At 43.9% G+C, this 17,287-nt stretch overlaps 1 protein-coding gene across 1 annotated transcript; it reads left to right on the forward strand.

The window, feature by feature from the left end:
- Nucleotides 1-1,296: 1,296 nt before the first annotated feature.
- On the forward strand, nt 1,297-16,796 carry LOC139554740 (pleckstrin homology domain-containing family O member 1-A-like). The gene is made up of 6 exons (XM_071367826.1): nt 1,297-1,549; nt 2,170-2,316; nt 10,345-10,485; nt 12,432-12,536; nt 13,254-13,355; nt 13,506-16,796. Exons 1-6 carry the CDS (start codon nt 1,523-1,525, stop codon nt 14,814-14,816), a joined length of 1,833 nt encoding a protein of 610 aa, XP_071223927.1. The 5' UTR covers nt 1,297-1,522; the 3' UTR covers nt 14,817-16,796.
- Nucleotides 16,797-17,287: the final 491 nt, after the last annotated feature.

Here is a 17,287-nt window from a genome sequence, read left to right on the forward strand (position 1 = left end):
AATTGAATGCAGATTATCTAAACCCAAGGTGGAGTCTTTGGGTTTTCCCCCCCACACGACAAACAACCCAAATGTTTGGCAGCCCATGTTTGGCAGCCCATGTTTGGCAGTTGATTGATTCTTTGCCAAGTGCCTACCCCCACTACCAGCCACATGGGCCACAGATATTCAGCCTGCCTCCCTATAAAACCTCTCCAAACCCCTCCACCACCACCCCCAAATCAGATCCTCTAATCCTCCGCCACAACAACAACATTGCATGGGTTCGTAAGGAATACAACAGAAAGTGTTTTCGATAGGTAATGGAAATGAACGTTTCTTATTGCAGCCTCGCCCCGTTTAAGTAAATGTTTTTCCGTTTGCTGCCTTAGGAACAAGACGCTGTTCACCATAACACAGCAGCAACTCCAGTCAGAGTGCATTCCCTGGAGATTGTGGGTGTGTGTTCTGAAAGATCAGGAAAAGGCTCAGAGTTTATGCTCTGAGCAGCTTAAAGCCGAATACTTACACAACACTGCTTTTTATTATCGGACGTCCAGAAATGCGTGGTTCAGTCGTTTCAGTTTATTTAGAGGATAAGTAGATGGGAATATATGACTACTAGGAAAGTTGCCCCAGGATGTCTCTAATTTGCCAACAACCTCCATCTGAACCCAAGAGACATGAGTCTTAGGACAGGAGAATTTGCCCAATTTGTATTTGTTTCGAATGACCACGGTAACTCTGTGCAGTCATATGTACAGCATTTGTCTCTTCTTACTTGTGGATCCTGTTTGAGGAGAGGAGAGGGAATCGGCACAGCTGAAAATAGAGTTAAAACAATAGATGACAGAAAACCACGAGCCTACTGTCTAGGGTGCATGCAACCGTCATTTAAAGGTCTCCATCACGAGACAAAATGTCGTGGTCTCCTAGAAATATAACGGAAAGAATAAATTATATTTCTATGGTGGTCTCCAAATACTCACCTCCCCCTATGTAATATGATTTAAATTGAAATGTTGTATGGATAAATCTAGTAGGCCAATGCAAGAATGTATACAGGTTCTATTGAAAATCAATGATCATTATCATAATGATATCAATTGTGGATTTTAGTTTATTTTTCCCATATGGGCAGGTTATGGATTTGAGATTTATTACTCTCAACTGACCCTTTCCCAAACGTACTGTAAGAGCGCTTTGACTTCCTCGGTCTTGGTGACATCACGCCGACAGCGCAATAGATGGAGCTGTCGAGCGCTTTAATAACGGGAATGCCCTTTCAGCCCGCTTGTTTGAGATCAGTGTAGCCTACCTACGGAGGTGGAGGGACGATGCCACCGTCTCGTAATAACGGACAGTGCACGAACAGACCGCGTCATCGAAATTAAGAATATAAACCGTTATTGAAACAGATTGGGGAGAAAATAAAGGGAAAGACATTTTATGCAATTAAAAAAATATCTTCTCCGAAAGAAAGGAAAATACTTAAAACTGTAGGAACTCCCTGGCTCACATCCACAAAAGTGATTCTGTCATTATGAAGAAGAACAATTTAGCCAAACGGGTGAGATATAGCTTTTTTTTCAATTATTGGGTAAAAGTTTTTGGCCATGCATCTTTGCATTAGGCTATACATTTTCTAGGATATAACTGGCAATATGCCCATATAATCGGGCATTATGCGCGCTTTGACACGACAGCACACATTAGCCGCTATATCACACACATTGTCTATATCACACATTTGATAGCCTACAATTCCTAAATAATGGTCGTCTGGCACCTCCTTATGCGTTCCACATTCAATGTGTAGCCTATCAATTTCCTTGTGTGCCATTACACGGATTTCCTCAACATACGGCTTCAACCATCCAGTGAAGAGTACAATGTGTTGTCAGATGTCCGTTGCGCTGTATCGGTTGGTAGCTTTCAAATATTTTATTTGCCACACCCTGGATGTTATAAGACATGCACTTCAATTTTACGCACAGAAGAGCGCACCGTTATCATTTTGGGGGGAAAAGACGCGAGGAGGCTGATAGTTGCCAGAGTGGACTTACTGAGGCTCAGATTGAAAAGTCATTTGCCTTTGAAAGAGCTCTTATTTTCTCTGTACTCTCGCGAACATCTTGTTACGTAAGCTAAACTAGGTTTTAACGGATTTATCCCACTTTTAACATGCAGGATCCTCAAGATGTCAACCAGCTGTCATCGCAGCCAGACAAAGTAGGCTGGATCCGCAAGTTCTGTGGCAAAGGGATTTTCAGGGAAATATGGAAAAACCGTTTCGTGATACTGAGAGGAGACCATCTGTACATCTCTGAGAAAGAGGTATGCACTTCTCTTTCACCTCCACAGTGGAGGCTGCTGAGGGGAGGACGGCTCATAACAGTGGCTGGAATGGAGCAAATGGAATGGCATCAAACCATGTGTTTGATGTATTTGATACCATTCCACTAATTCCGCTCCAGCCATTACCATGAGCCCGTCCTCCCAGTTAAGGTGCCACCAACCTCCCGTGCTCCAATATTATGTGTAGGCCAGTGGAGGCTGCTGAGGAGAGGACGGCTCATAATAATGACTGGAATAGAGACGATGGAATGGCATCAAACACATCATATGTGGTTTCCATGTGGTTGATGTCACTCCATTCCAGCCATTATTATGACTCATCCTCTCCTCAGCAGCCTCCACTGGTGAAGGCTATAATTGTGTCTACAGTGGGCGCACCTGTACTTGAAATTGTTAAACGGACAACCTGGCTGCCTGTGTGTGCGTGCGTGTGTGTGTGTGCGGCCTGTACTGCCGTAGACATTTCAGGTTTCCTTTGTTGCATGCTCGCTCCCCTTGCTCAGTAGAGATGCTTTGTGTGTGTGTCTGTGTAGGTGTCTGTCTGTGCACCACACAGTTGAAAACCAATGAACCACAAATACCACATAGCCTGTTTAAGATGCACCTTTTAGATGACAGCTTTGACAGCAAACATGGATTTGACCTTTTGGCGTGTGGAAGGACATCTTGGGTTTCTCAAGTTTCAGAGTTCTGAGGAACTTGTTTTGTGAAATGTGAAATGCCTTTAATGTAAGCTACACCTGAGCTCTCAGCTCTTGGTCTGTTGTTTCCAGCAACACATTTAACCAAGAGTCCCCTGGTTTTGAATAGACAGATGTTGTTAGAAGTCTGGAAATCAAGGCCATGGAAATGGGACAAAATCTGATTGAATTTCCTTGGCTGTTGAAAATAAATATGCTCAATTGTCAAATCTAAGCACAAATCACCATGCAAGCGCAAAAAAATGATGTGCTGAATTCAGATTACTTTCACTGACGCAAACGTTCCCACCTTCTGAGGTCAACAAAATGCCCACCAGGCACAGGCGTCAATTCAACGTCTATTCCACGTTGGTTCAACATAATTTCATTGAAATGACATGGAAACAACGTGGATTCAACCAGTGTGTACTACTATGGGCATTGGTGGCAGATGGTGACTCAGTATAATCGTTGGGCAGATTTAGAACACTGCCCATTACAATACAACAGGTTTTTGGCCATGGCATAGAAAGATAACTATTCTGTTTGACCGAAAGTAATGGCTTATGTCTAAGTGCTTTAATCACATGAAAGGTTCCAGTGAACAGCCTCATTATCAGTACAAGTTTCGAGATCAAATGGCCTCGGTGTTAAACCTTGAGATGTAGCGAATTCACACCCTTTCGTTCTGTGGAAAGACACTGAACCCTCATGTCTGGGGAGTAGCGCTGGTATTTTTTTGTTGTTGATAATGACCACACTATAGGGCATGGACGATCAGCCATCCATCTCTGTATTCTCTATTCTTTTCTGTCTTCTTTGTTTTTGAGGTCAGATTCGGTTTGATATCACTGTTTCAATACTGGTATCCTATAGAGTGCCCTCTTTGAGTTTGATTTAATGGCTTATCGACTTTGAGTGCCACCATTTTGTTAGCGAAGTTACAGCACAAATTACACTTTTGAACCACAATCACTGAATTAATTGCCTCAATCATTTCTATTAATCACAGATGAAGGACACTCATACTGTGAGTTCACTCCAACACGTTATACTGTATTTCAAAGCAGGTCTGGTGTTGAATCAACATAATCAAGCGTCCACAAAATATACAACTTGCTTGTATTTGCTTAAATGTGTTAAAAACACTTGCGTTAAAACGTGACCAGCATTGTAGTTGAACTTTATCTGCAATTGATTGAATTGTGGCATGAGTGTGTGTGCAAGCTGGCCAATTGTCTGCTGCCTCATAAGATTAGCTACATAAGCTCGGGGAAGCAGAGTAAGCAGGTATACTGTTCTATTACCTCGAAGCATCTTCACACGGGGCACCGGTTCGATGTGTCAGAGATTCTCATAAGAGGATTTGCAGCCATGCAACTGGGAGTCTGAGACGTCACCTGCTGGTGACATTACTCTGTACTTCCCCAGATTCAAACTTACTTCATCATTTGACCACTAATACAAACATGTATCTATCTGTTCTCTTGTCAATTTTTTCAATGTTTGATTGTGGGGTGATACTGTATTTAGAGGGAAGTTCACAGAGAGAACTAAAGCGTAAGCTGGGATGAAGGAGGACATATAGTCTGGAGGTCAGCAACTCTACCGCGAGACCGACCCCGGCACAGAACACAAATATACACTACCGGTTAAAAGTTTTAGAACACCTACTCATTCAAGGGTTTTTCTTTATTTTTTACTATTTTTTACATTGTAGAATAATAATGAAGACATCAAAACTATGAAATAACACATATGGAATCATGTAGTAACCAAAAAAGTGTTAAACAAATCAAAAATTTTATTTTATATTTAAGATTCTTCAAATAGCCACCTGTTGCATTGATGACAGCTTTGCACACTCTTGGCATTCTCTCAACCAGCTTCATGAGGTAGTCACCTGGAATGAATTTGTGCATTCTTAAAAGTTAATTTGTGGAATTTCTTTCCTTCTTAATGCATTTTAGCCAATCAGTTGTGTTGTGACAAGGTAGGAGTGATATACAGAAGATAGCCCTATTTGGTGAAAGACCAAGTCCATATGGCAAGAACAGCTCAAATAACCAAAGAGAAACGACAGTCCATCATTACTTTAAGACATGAGGGTCAGTCAATATGGAACATTTAAAAAACTTTGAAAGTTTCTTCAAGTGCAGTCGCAAAAACCATCAAGCGTTATGATGACACTGGCTCTCATGAGGACTGCCACAGGAATGGAAGACCTAGAGTTACCTCTTGTGCAAAGGATAAGTTCATTAGAGTTACCAGCCTCAGAAATTTTAGCCCAAATAAATGCTTCACAGAGTTGAAGTAACAGACACATCTCAACATCAACTGTTCAGAGGAGACTGTGAATCAGGCCTTCAAGGTCGAATTGCTGCAAAGAAACCACTACTAAAGGACACCAATAAGAAGCAGAGACTTGCTTGGGCCAAGAAACACGAGCAATGGACATTAGACCGGTGGAAATTTGTCCTTTGGTCTGGAGTCCAAATTGGACATTTTTGGTTCCAACCGCCGTGTCTTTGTGAGATGCGGTGTGGGTGAACGGATGATCTCCGCATGTGTATTTCCCACCGTAAAGCATGGAGGAGGAGGTGTTATGGTATGGGGGTGCTTTGCTGGTGACACTGTCTGTGATTTATTTAGAATTCTTACCAGCATGTTTACCACGATATTCTGCAGCAATACGCCATCCCATCTGGTTTGGGCTTAGTGGGACTATCATTTGTTTTTCAGCAGGACAATGACCCAACACACCTCCAGGCTGTGTAAGGGCTATTTTACCAAGAAGGAGAGTGATTGAGTGCTGCATCAGATGACCTGGCCTCCACAATCCCCTCAACCAAATTGAGATGGTTTGGGATGAGTCGGACCGCAAAGTGAAGGAAAAGCAGCCAACAATACTCAGCATATGTGGGAACTCCTTCAAGACTGTTGGAAAAGCATTCCAGGTGAAGCTGGTTGAAAGAATGCCAAGAGTGTGCAAAGCTGTCATCAAGACAAAGGATGGCTATTTGAAGATTCTCAAATATAAAATATATATAGATTTGTTTAACACTTTTTTGGTTACTACATGATTCCATATGTGTTATTTCATAGTTGTGATGTCTTCACTATTATTCTACATTGTAGAAAATAGTAAAAATAAAGAATAAAAAAACTCTTGAATGAGTAGGTGTTCTAAAACTTTTGACCGGTAGTGTATATTGAGTGTACAAAACATTAGGAACACGACATGACATAGACTGACCAGGTGAAAGCATTATCCTTTATTGATGTCACTTGTTAAATCCATTTCAATCAGTGTAGATGAAGGGGAGGAGACAGGATAAAGAAGGATTTTTAAGCCTTGAGACAATTGAGACATGGATTGTGTATGTGTGCCATTCGGATGGGTGAATGGGCAAGACAAAATATTTAAGTGCTTTTGAATGGGGTATGGTAGTAGGTGCCAGGCACACCGGTTTGTGTATGTCAATAACTGGGTTTTTCACACTCAACGGTTTTCCGTGTGTATCAAGAATGGTCTACCACCCAAAGGACATCCAGCCAACTTGACACAACTTTAGGAAGCATTGGAGTCAACATGGGCCAGCATCCCTGTGGAATGCTTTCGACACCTTGTAGAGTCCATGCCCCCAATGAATTGAGGCTGTTCTGAGGGCAAAAGGGGGTGCAACTCAATATTAGGAAGGTGTTTCTAAGGTTTTGTACACTTAGTGTATTTTAAGACTATTGAATTTCATCACCTCCCTGTTACTTTGCAGTGTCAGGGGAAACTACTTAGGGAACAGCTCCAGTATTTTTGTGTTGAACATTTCAAGATATCATTAAAGGTTTCATCATCTCAAAGAGCCTGTTAACTGCGGTGTATCTTTAATATTATGCCCACTCAGCTACTGCTCAACGCAGGAGTTTGAATAATTTTGATCATCTTCCCATAATAGGCTGCAGAACCATAGCTCGGAGAGCCTCAATTGGCCAGACGGACATGCTGCTATAAGAACGTGTATTACACAGCACAGGAACTGCATAGATGCGTGTGTTACAGAGAGGTCTGTTCGTCCATAGAAGGCTGCTGTTGTGTGTGAAGTGTACAGTAGCGTATGCTGTCATAGTTGAGAATAAGATGTGTGTCTGTGTGCTGTGAGAGCAGGTTAAGGAGGTGCCTGTTCTCTGCTCCGACGATATCAACCCTGCGCATCGCTCTGTTCTTATCTTACAGCTGTGCTATTGGCTGCAGGTTACGCACATCATACACCTTTCATAAGAGCACTCTCTGTTCTCTTCTGTAGTCTTGGCACGTGCAGACAGAGAGATGCTCCTGTAGAATGCTCAAAGTGCTTCCACTCGAGCACTCAATCTATGATCTCTGTGAATAATTGATGGGATTTCCGTCTATGTTTATATACTGTATATATAGAGTTATGGTTTTCAGTGGTGACTTGCACGGCATATGAAAGAGGACACAAACAAAACAGGATTTTGTGAGAGAGAGTGAGGGAAGCTTGTACTCATCGGATACCAAGGGGTACCTGAGGTAAGATTTTAGGCCATGCATTGAAGAAATGTGGTGACATAGTTGGACAAGTGTTTTGTAGTTGGTCAAGATCTTTGTGATTGACGTAGCTTACAGATACTGCAATGTGATTGGCTCAACATCTGTGACAGAAGGCGAATGTGTGACCAAGTTTAGTGGTTGAGAGAGAATCCCTCTGACTGGGGGAGCTTAGCATGACATTGGACTAACACACCTCTGAAATTGGTCAAGGACCAGACAAGTGTTGTTACTGGTCCGACGGATCAATGTGATCAGTGGAGAACTGGGTTATTGGTGGAAACCCGTATGTAATTGGAAATAGTGCAAGATGACTGGTCATCAAGCATATCATATGGTCAATGTAACAAAGCTATATGATTGGTGCAGGGAGGCCATGGTGGTTTAGCTTTCCATACTTGTTACACTAGTTATTTCAGGAAAGCCTCCTGGCCAGTTCTGAGAATATTATATACGTATATGTAGTATTACATTATAAATAAACCAGCCTCTTTCAACTCCCCAGCTCTAAACTGCATTACATTTTCCAGAGTGATTGAAAATATGCTTTTAATCCCTTTCTCCTTTTAATTCCAACCTGGTTTATTAAAAACCTCTCGGGCTTGATTACAGGATATTACAGGCATGTCCACCAGATTTTGGAGTGTGACCAAAGGGACATCGCCTTTCCATTCGCTCTAGGGTTTCCCCTGCATTCTACTGTTGGATGGGCTGCGGCCGGCTAGTATAGACTTTCTGTATCTTTGCGTTTCAGGGCTGTATGTTACTGGGTTATTCTCAGTGGTTCAGTGCAGCATTTAACCCCGACTGACACCTCCAACTCTGCTTTTCCATGTAGGGAGCAGGAGAGGTGCAGGAGGGCCACAGCAGGGGTGCAGGAGGGGCGCAGGAGCGATACAGGAGGGGAGCAGGAGGGGGGCAGGAGGGGGGAAAGAGGGGAGGGAAATATTGATGGGAGGGTGGGGTTCCAGAATGGATCCTCAGAGCTTCTTTTGCCCCATATTAGTCTCTCTCACACACACACACACACACACACACACACACACACACACACACACACACACACACACACACACACACACACACACACACACACACACACACACACACACACACACACACACACACACACACACACACACACACACACACACACACACACACACACACACACACAGCTCATGCTTATCTTCTACATTTTAAATGCAGTTTGGTTGGCTAATGAAGAGGTAGCAGCATGTGGGTGGGACACAGTTTGGATTTATGTTTTGTCAGGAAGAAATTGGACTACACTTTGATGTATGTATTGTGCTCATACAGTATACTGTATATCGCTAGGCATAATAGAGTTCCTCAATGAAATTAAAGACAAATATGGCCAAATGTAGCCCTAACAAGTGCATTTCAGGCTGCTAGTGGTTTAATAGTGGTTGATACTAGGCTGCGACACATTATGTAATGATACCGTATGTGGTGGTTTCTTTGATTACAGAAGCTCTCAGTTGCTCCGTGTCTCGTTCGAACGTTGGCAGATTCCTCTGATGCAGGGCTCTGTTGCTGTGGAAAATCTCTATGCATCAAGATGAAAGTGGAACACCCCTGCCCCTTCCAAAAACACACTCACATCCACCCACACACATCATTGCTATGTGTTCCAATGACGTTCAACCTTTATTTCTCTGCGTCTCCTTTAGTTCTCACAAGAGGCCTAGACACAGGCTTGTACCCATGTCAATAACCAACCCCCAACACCACCAAACACACACACACCTGCCTTGACCCCCATTGAGCCCGTTGGTGTGTAGAATCTAATGGGGCTCTCTGGGAGGTCCCACCACCCCTGGGGTTGTATGTAATCACCTGTCAGTCAGGCTCAGTGCAGGGGTCGATGTCTCTGCCACCAGCGCTGTTGATTACAATTGATCTGTGTTTAAACAGACACTTTCCTGCGGGGCCACGAGACCAATAATGGGAGGCAGGGGAGTAACACAGGAACACCCGCTCCAAGACTACATTTTTCTACCAATTTGTCTGGCTATTGCTTTTTGACGGTATTGGGAAGCAGGTTTTTCAATGCTCTGTGTAAAAGTATGATCATAACATGGTGACATTATGATGTCAGGCCTGTAATGGATTTTTTTATATAGACATTTGGACTTAAAAAGACCTGTGTTACACCTACAGACAGCTTCTGTATATGCATTTAAGGCCTGATATTTCAGAACCTGTCATTTGAAACCTCAATAATGTAATGGATGATACGAATGTGAGAAGTGGCTGATTTTTACCCAGGCACCGTGGTGTGTCTCTGTGCTGTTGAAAGCTGCTGGATAACAGAGAGTGGCAATTAAGCAATAAGGCATGGGGGGAGGTGTGGTATATGGCCAATATACCACAGCTAAGGGCTGTTCTTAGGTACGACGCATCGCGGAAGTGCTTTATTGTTATTATAAACTGGTTACCAACGTAGTTAGAGCAGTAAAAATATACGATCTTATATACCACGGCTGTCAGCCAATCAGCATTCAGGGCTGGAACCACCCAGTTTATAATTAGTATTTTCCCTTGGGTTAAACTCAAGATGACCTGCTGTAATGCACAGTAGGTTGTTCTGTGTGTGTGTGTGCATATGTGTGCATTATTGTAGTAGACAGATGTTTTAAGGTTCGAAACAAATTGACAAAGCTAATTTGCCAGTGCCATCTTGCACATCTGTATAGACATGAGTTGTAACTACTTCCTGTTTTGTCTGTGTGTTTCCAGGTGAAGGATGAGAGGAAGGTCCAGGAGTTGTTTGACCTGGCTGACTACGAACGCTCTGAGGAGCTACGCAAGGCCAAGAGTCGCAGTAAGAAGAACCACAGCAGGTTCACCCTGCTTCGCTGCAAGCAGCCTGGGAATATGGTGGGTCCTTCTGCCCAGGGAGAGTGAAGGAGTCAGGCAGGGAGGCTGCGCAGGGCCTGGGGTGCGAAGGCCTCAGTAAGAAGCCCTTACTGCAGGTGTCAATTTTAGCTGAAAATGCACTTAGAAGTTTTATTTAGCTGAAAACTGAAATTTGAGCACAGTTTATCCTCAGACATATTTTGTGGTTTTCTGTGAAGAGAGAGTATGATATATAGAGTACACATTCAAATCAAATCAATCAAATTGTATTTGTCACATGCTTCCTATACAGCAGGTGTAGACTAACAGTGAAATGCTTACTTACTTCCAACAATGCAGAGTTAAAGATAACGGAGTGGCTACAGACACCGAGATTTTGTATCTCCATAGAGATAAATAGTAATGGCGTATTTTTTTAGGAACTATCTCTGCCATGGTTCGTTGGACAAAGCCTATGGGGAAATGAATAGCGTTTTGGGATAAACGCCAAAAATAAGGACGTAAAGGCTTCATAATTCATAAAGGTCACGTTAACATGACATATTATCTCATAGAAACAAAACGTATAACGTATCTCCTAAGCCTGTGTTAACCTCAGACCTTGTTTTTTGCTGTATCTACTCCGCTACCTACGTAGCTGCTGTGCTGACTGCTTCGCTGCCGGTCCCCCTCCTTGATGATCGCCTTTGTCCGGTAGCTGGTGTAGCCTACAAACTTCATGTTGTACACAAAACTGGTCGCACTATTGTATTCCCTCAGTCGGCTATTAAGCATAAGCGCAATTACCTACAAATGTCATGTTGTGCACCAAACTGTTCAAACTACTGCATTTCATGCCTCAGTAAGCATAAGCGGGATTTCATGTTCTTTTTTGAGGGGAGTAGGCTACATGTAGCTATTTACATGTTTACACAAATACATTATCGACATGTACAAACTTTGTTGTCGGTATTGGTGTCAACGGTACAGGCTGGTGGCAGTGGTGTAATGGTGTGGTGAATGTTTTCCTGGCACACGTTAGGTCCCTTGATACCAATTGAGCAACGTTTCCATGCCCTGAAGAATTTCGGCTGTTCTGGAGTCTGACCCGGTACTAGATAGTTGTAACTAATAAATTGGCCACTGAGTGTATGTGTAGAAAGTGTGTGTGTGTGTGTGTGTATGTGTGTGTTGGGGTGTCAGTGTGTGGGTAGAGTCCAGTGTGTGTGCATAGTCCGTTCAAGAGAGGTGCAAAGAATTTGTCTAGCTGATGGCATTTCTTCAATTTTCTCTCTGGGAGATGATATGGTTGTGTTGCTCATTGGATTGAACATTAACACACCCCCACCACAGACCGGGATTGGTGGATTTCTCCAGAAAGACATAATCCACAGAATCCCATTACCACTCAAGAGGCATTCTCTATAACGTCCAAATCCTATAGAGATTCCACCCACAGTTGTCACTTCTGACCCACTGCAGTTCCTTTCGATCTCGGCACCAGCTGCTGGTTCATTTTACTTCATTGTTCTCTGTCTTAGTGTGATATTCTGTAACTACGTTTCAGGAATGGAAGGGGGAAGTGTGTGTTTGAGAGAAGATTTTAATTATATACAAGAAGATGTAACTGGATTAAAGGCAGATGCTCAATTTACCTATTTGTGTCAAGCTTTGCAGAGATTCTTCCTCCAGTTTACAGCTTAGACCCTGCTTTAGATAAGAACCATCTTTAACATTTAGTGAGACGCAATCTCCTTTTCAAGGCGATTTAGGCAAAGCCGCCCCATTAAGCTTTCTGTCCCCCTTTCCATCTCCCACACACTGGCTACGTTCCCACTCTCCCTCCAGCCAATGCTTCCACTCATTTATTGCTTTTAAATCCACGATGAGAGTGTGCAAGTGCACACTTACTGTAGGAAGAAGGGTGAATATTGGGCGAATCCCTTTCTCTTCTTTCAACCACTCAATCGATTCTGTCCTTTCCTCAGGTGCCCAATCTTGTGTTTTTGGCCGTTAGCCCCGAGGACAAGGAGTCGTGGGTCAACGCCCTCAATACAGCCATCATCAAAGCCAAGAACCGCATCTTTGACGAGGTAGGTCAGTCACTCTTCTCCTCCCCTCCTCTGTCCCTATGTCGCCAGCTCTCACTTCTCCCCAGCTTTCTACAGCTTCCCTTCTTTTTCTCTCTCATTAGCATGTCTCTCGTGCAACATTTATGATTTCGAATGAAACCACCGACACTCAAAACGCCCCCACGGCAGCCTTAAAAAGTTTCCAGACAAATGTAGCCGTTGCAGTTGCTAAGCCCACTATGTAAAATTGGTGAATTTAGACAAAAGCGAAAGTAAGTGGCATCTCCCCAGGCGTGGATGAGAGATCAAAGTGTTTCCTCGCTGACTCATCCATCTCCGTCGGGAACAGTCCTCGTTAACACTCCGTCCCTGCCGACGCCCACCGGTTTTCCTCGTGCCTCTCGATCAAACAGTGTCTCCCTCCCCATTACACACTATAGGGTGAAAATCCGTCTTCCGTATTTAGTGATCGTCGAGAAGTGAGAATGAACTCTGCAGCCACCATAGTGTGAAGTACCTGCTTCCGCACAGCAGGTTGAATTCCAACACCCAACAATGTACTCTACTCTAATGCTCTCTACTGTTCTCTACATTACATCCTCAGCTCATGCTAAGGGGAAGTTACGTGTTGCTCCTATAACCTTATACTCTTTCATCCATTCCCAACTATCCCTCCACAAATATGCATTTATGTTATTCTGAATGTAAAAAAACATCTATTTCTGATTGTCTCCATAGGTCACAATTGAAGAGGACAGTGTCCTGGTGCACCCTACACGTGATCGTGCCAAGATTCCCCATGCACGGCGCTTGCCCACCCGGGGACACCTCATGGCTGTGGTGGGTGTTGCTACCTTGGCTAACACTGACATTTTAGTTCCAAGTCAATATTTTATTTGTGAAAGGCAAATAAGAAATTGTACTGTTTGTATTGTAAGGATTTATCCTGGTCTGTTTCATTGAATGCTAAACTCTCGTTGCTCTCCCTAGGCATCCACCTCCTCAGACGGAATGTTGACCCTTGACCTTGTCCACGAGGAAGATGACTCCACCCCAGATGATGAGGAAGAAGGCTTCTGGGAAAATAACTTCCGGGTTGACCTAGACAAACGGACCACAGGTCGTCAGCGTTCTGGCACAGATGTCTCCAAACTCTGTGTCACCACAAGGGACCCAAGGGTACCCAAGACGGGCAGCCTGCCTCGCGGGAGCGAGCTCTCCTGGGGCCGGGCGCACCATCTTGAGGCTCAATCCCACACCCCTCAACCAGGGAAGAGGTTCAGATCCCAGGGTAGGAGCCGCTGCGCCTCCATGGACGAGGTCCTTTCCTCACGGCCAGTCAGAGGTGTCCTTCGCCCTCGCCCCACAGATGAACCTGTCCAGCCTGTTGGACAACTGCAGAGTCTTATCGCCCAGAAAATGCAGAGGGCTCAGGAACTGCTGGAAGAAATGCGATTGGAGGAACTGCAACATGCAAAGGGCATTGACTCGCCCTATCTGAAGAGCATTGACTCGCCCCGCTTGCACCATCTGAGAGGGTCTGAGTCTCCTCACTCCAGGGCCTCAGGCTCACCTCGCAGTAAGAATAGTGACTCCCCACGTTTGAGGGTAAAAGACTCGCCTCGTTTGAAGGGGAAAGACTCACCTCGTATGAAGGGCAAGAAGTCCCGCTCAAAAGGTACAGACTCACTCCATTCAAAGAGTGATGACTCTCCTAATTTGAGGGGTAAGGACTCTCCCCGTCTCAGGGTTACTGACTCTCCCCGTCTCAGGGCTGCTGATTCTTCCCGTTTCATGGAAACACACTTGCCAAGTCTGAAGGGTTCTGACTCCCCACGTCTCAAGAACATTGGTTCACCCTTTTCAAAAAGTTTTGACTCATCTAGTCTGAAGGACTCTGTCTCGCCTCGCATCAAGGATACTGATTCTCCTGTTCTGAGGGGTAAGGACTCGCTAAATATAATTGGCAAGAATTCTCAGAGTCTGAAGAGTATCGGCTCAACTTGTCCGAAGGGTGCTGACTCGCCCTGTCTGAAGGGTGCTGACTCGCCCCGTCTGAAGGGTAATGACTCGCTCCATAGTAAGAGTGCACACTCACTTATCAGTGACTGTGATTTGGAGAGTAGACGGGCAGAGGCGGAGCGTCTTCTGCAGGAAGCCGTCTCCTCCTGGCGTCAGGCTAAGGAGGTGCTGGAGGAGGTGAAGGAGCTGCAGACGCAGTCACTAAACCGCCGCTCCGAAAAGAAAACAGTAGAGAGGCCCCCAACACCGCCCCAGGACTATAGGCTGGAGGACCAGTGACTCTGTCGCCAACACAGCTGAAAAGCATGCTGCCTTCTCTCCAAACAAAGACAATTAGAAAGAGCACTAGGGGCATGGAGTACCTTCAGTACATTTTCTGTCACGGTTTTGTTGTCATTACTTGCCAGTGTTGAAGCACAAAGCTTTTAGGGTCTACTGCTCATTCTACACTGTTTTATCTTGATCCTTGTTTCCATACCGTATACTAGTCAAATTAAGCTGAGCAAGTAATGACAGAATTATTTTATTAGCACTGCTGTTTCCTTGCTGGTATGAATAGGTTAGATGGACCTTGACCCCATAATATGATTCTGGGCATTAGTTTTTGTTCCCTTTGTCAAAGGCTCTGTGGTCCACTCTGTGGATGGAGGGATGGGCGTCTGGGCTGTAGGAGCAGAGCAGAGCTTAATCCTGGTTTGTGGATGGGGGGTGACTCAGACTGAGAAGCATAAACAGGGCTGGGGGCGCCGTGCCTCGGTGACACTGACACGCCCAAGGAAAGTCATGCTGTTCATGTATTTACATTTATTATCCGCCAGAGGTCGATTAGGTTTCATTGCAAAATGCTTTGTACTGTAAATATAAGCATGAAATGCTTTTTTATAATGGACAAATGGAATGAGAATTTTTGCGTGGAAACATTGTCTGAGGAGCATTATTTCAGTATGAAATGCATATATGGAGAAGATGCCTGGGATTTCTCTCTTTCGGTTAGCTTCAGTTATTGACAACTTGCAGTCAAGTCCAATGACCTTGAAGCATCAAGATTTTCCCCAGTCAGAAACCTAGTAATGTAGTTGTTGGTCTTCTCAGAGACCGAATACAAAGGCAATCTTTCTCTTACTGTGAGCCCGTTATGTCCTCTTTCCCTCTATGTCCTAAACTGAGCAATAATATTCCAGGGACAGATTCAAGATGCCTGTTAACATTATGCAATCAAACTGATTCATTTGACAAGTTGGATTCCTGACATGTTTAGCTAAAACTCACAGACCACTTTAATTGCAAGGATATCAAGTAACTAACTGCTTTGCTTTATTAAATGCACTTCTATTTTCGGGTCATGTAACATGGTCTCTTGCTTGTAATAGAATTCCTCTATTGTTTCGCTTAATTGGGGTTCTGTGGTCTACCAAAGACTGCATGTGAGTGATTCAGCGGAAGCGAGCAAGAGAACATGCTCATTAACTCTGATCAGCATCTGAGGAGAACTGCTATTATGGGATTATAATTGCAGGCGTCATGTTGAGTCTCTGTAGTGTTTGTTGCTCTTCTAATCAGGTGGAAAGATGATTTTAACAGTTCTTCTGTTTCTCTTCCAAAAGGTGCACAGGGTAATCTCACAACAAGAGGATCAATGATTTAATGAGAGAGAGAGATGATGAAAGCTTCTGAAAGGTTTTCAGAGCACAAAGATGGGAGCACAAAACATTTGGAGATTTAAAGATGGGTTAGTTGCACTGCACTATTTCATACCAAAATAGGGTGGAAATCAATGTTCTTAGTGGCATGTCCTGGTTAAGTCACATGGTCAGTATTTCCCGCCATGCCATTGGCTGACTGCCAAAATGTGACTCATAGGTCACTGAGTTGATATTAACATGCACAGTGCATCTAGGACAGGACAAACATCGCTCCATTACACCAGGCTCACCTCACATACGGTTACAATCACTCATGTGTGATTGCGGTTTATCAGTTTATTTGATTATGTGTACGTGTGTGTCCCTTCAGCAGCAATTATATGGCTTTGGTGCACATGACAACATGCAATACAGTAGGCCTAATGTTGATAACGAAAAAGATCTCCACCCCTGCTTTGTAATCTGAACTAAGCCAAAGACCAGCGTATAGCAACTCCGCCAGAAAGAGGTGAAAAGTGGTTCAAATGTCTCAAGCAATCTGCATAAATAGATTTTATTTACAGCAATTGAGAAATTACTAATGTATGCATAAGTTAAATAAATAATTTACACCGAATTCCCTTTGTCTTTCATCACTTCCCTTTTAACTACTGATTTGCGTCCCTAGGGGCAGAATTGCATTTTTATCATATTACCCATTAGGACTGAATTAAGTATTCAAATTTAATTATACATGATTACGAACGTGAAGCATGGCTCCATCTTTACTGCTGTGCATTCGCAACGAGGATTCAATTCATTTTGCACCCCATCCATTTTGTATTAGAGGAGTGTTACTGCATGTTCTTGCCAGTAGCCCTGTTTAAGCAGAGGGATTAACAGTTTAAAGGTTATATGGTTGACCAGATGTGACTGTGTAGAAGATTCCTATCACCTGATTCCTCTGTTAGAGGGGAGGGAGGGTGGGAGAGAGAGAGAGAGAGAGAGAGAGAGAGAGAGAGAGAGAGAGAGAGAGAGAGAGAGAGAGAGAGAGAGAGAGAGAGAGAGAGAGAGAGAGAGAGAGAGAGAGAGAGAGAGAGAGAGAGAGAGAGAGAGAGAGAGAGAGAG

Source organism: Salvelinus alpinus, chromosome 26 (genome assembly GCF_045679555.1).
Source record: "Salvelinus alpinus chromosome 26, SLU_Salpinus.1, whole genome shotgun sequence".
Classification (NCBI taxonomy): Eukaryota; Metazoa; Chordata; class Actinopteri; order Salmoniformes; family Salmonidae; genus Salvelinus; species Salvelinus alpinus.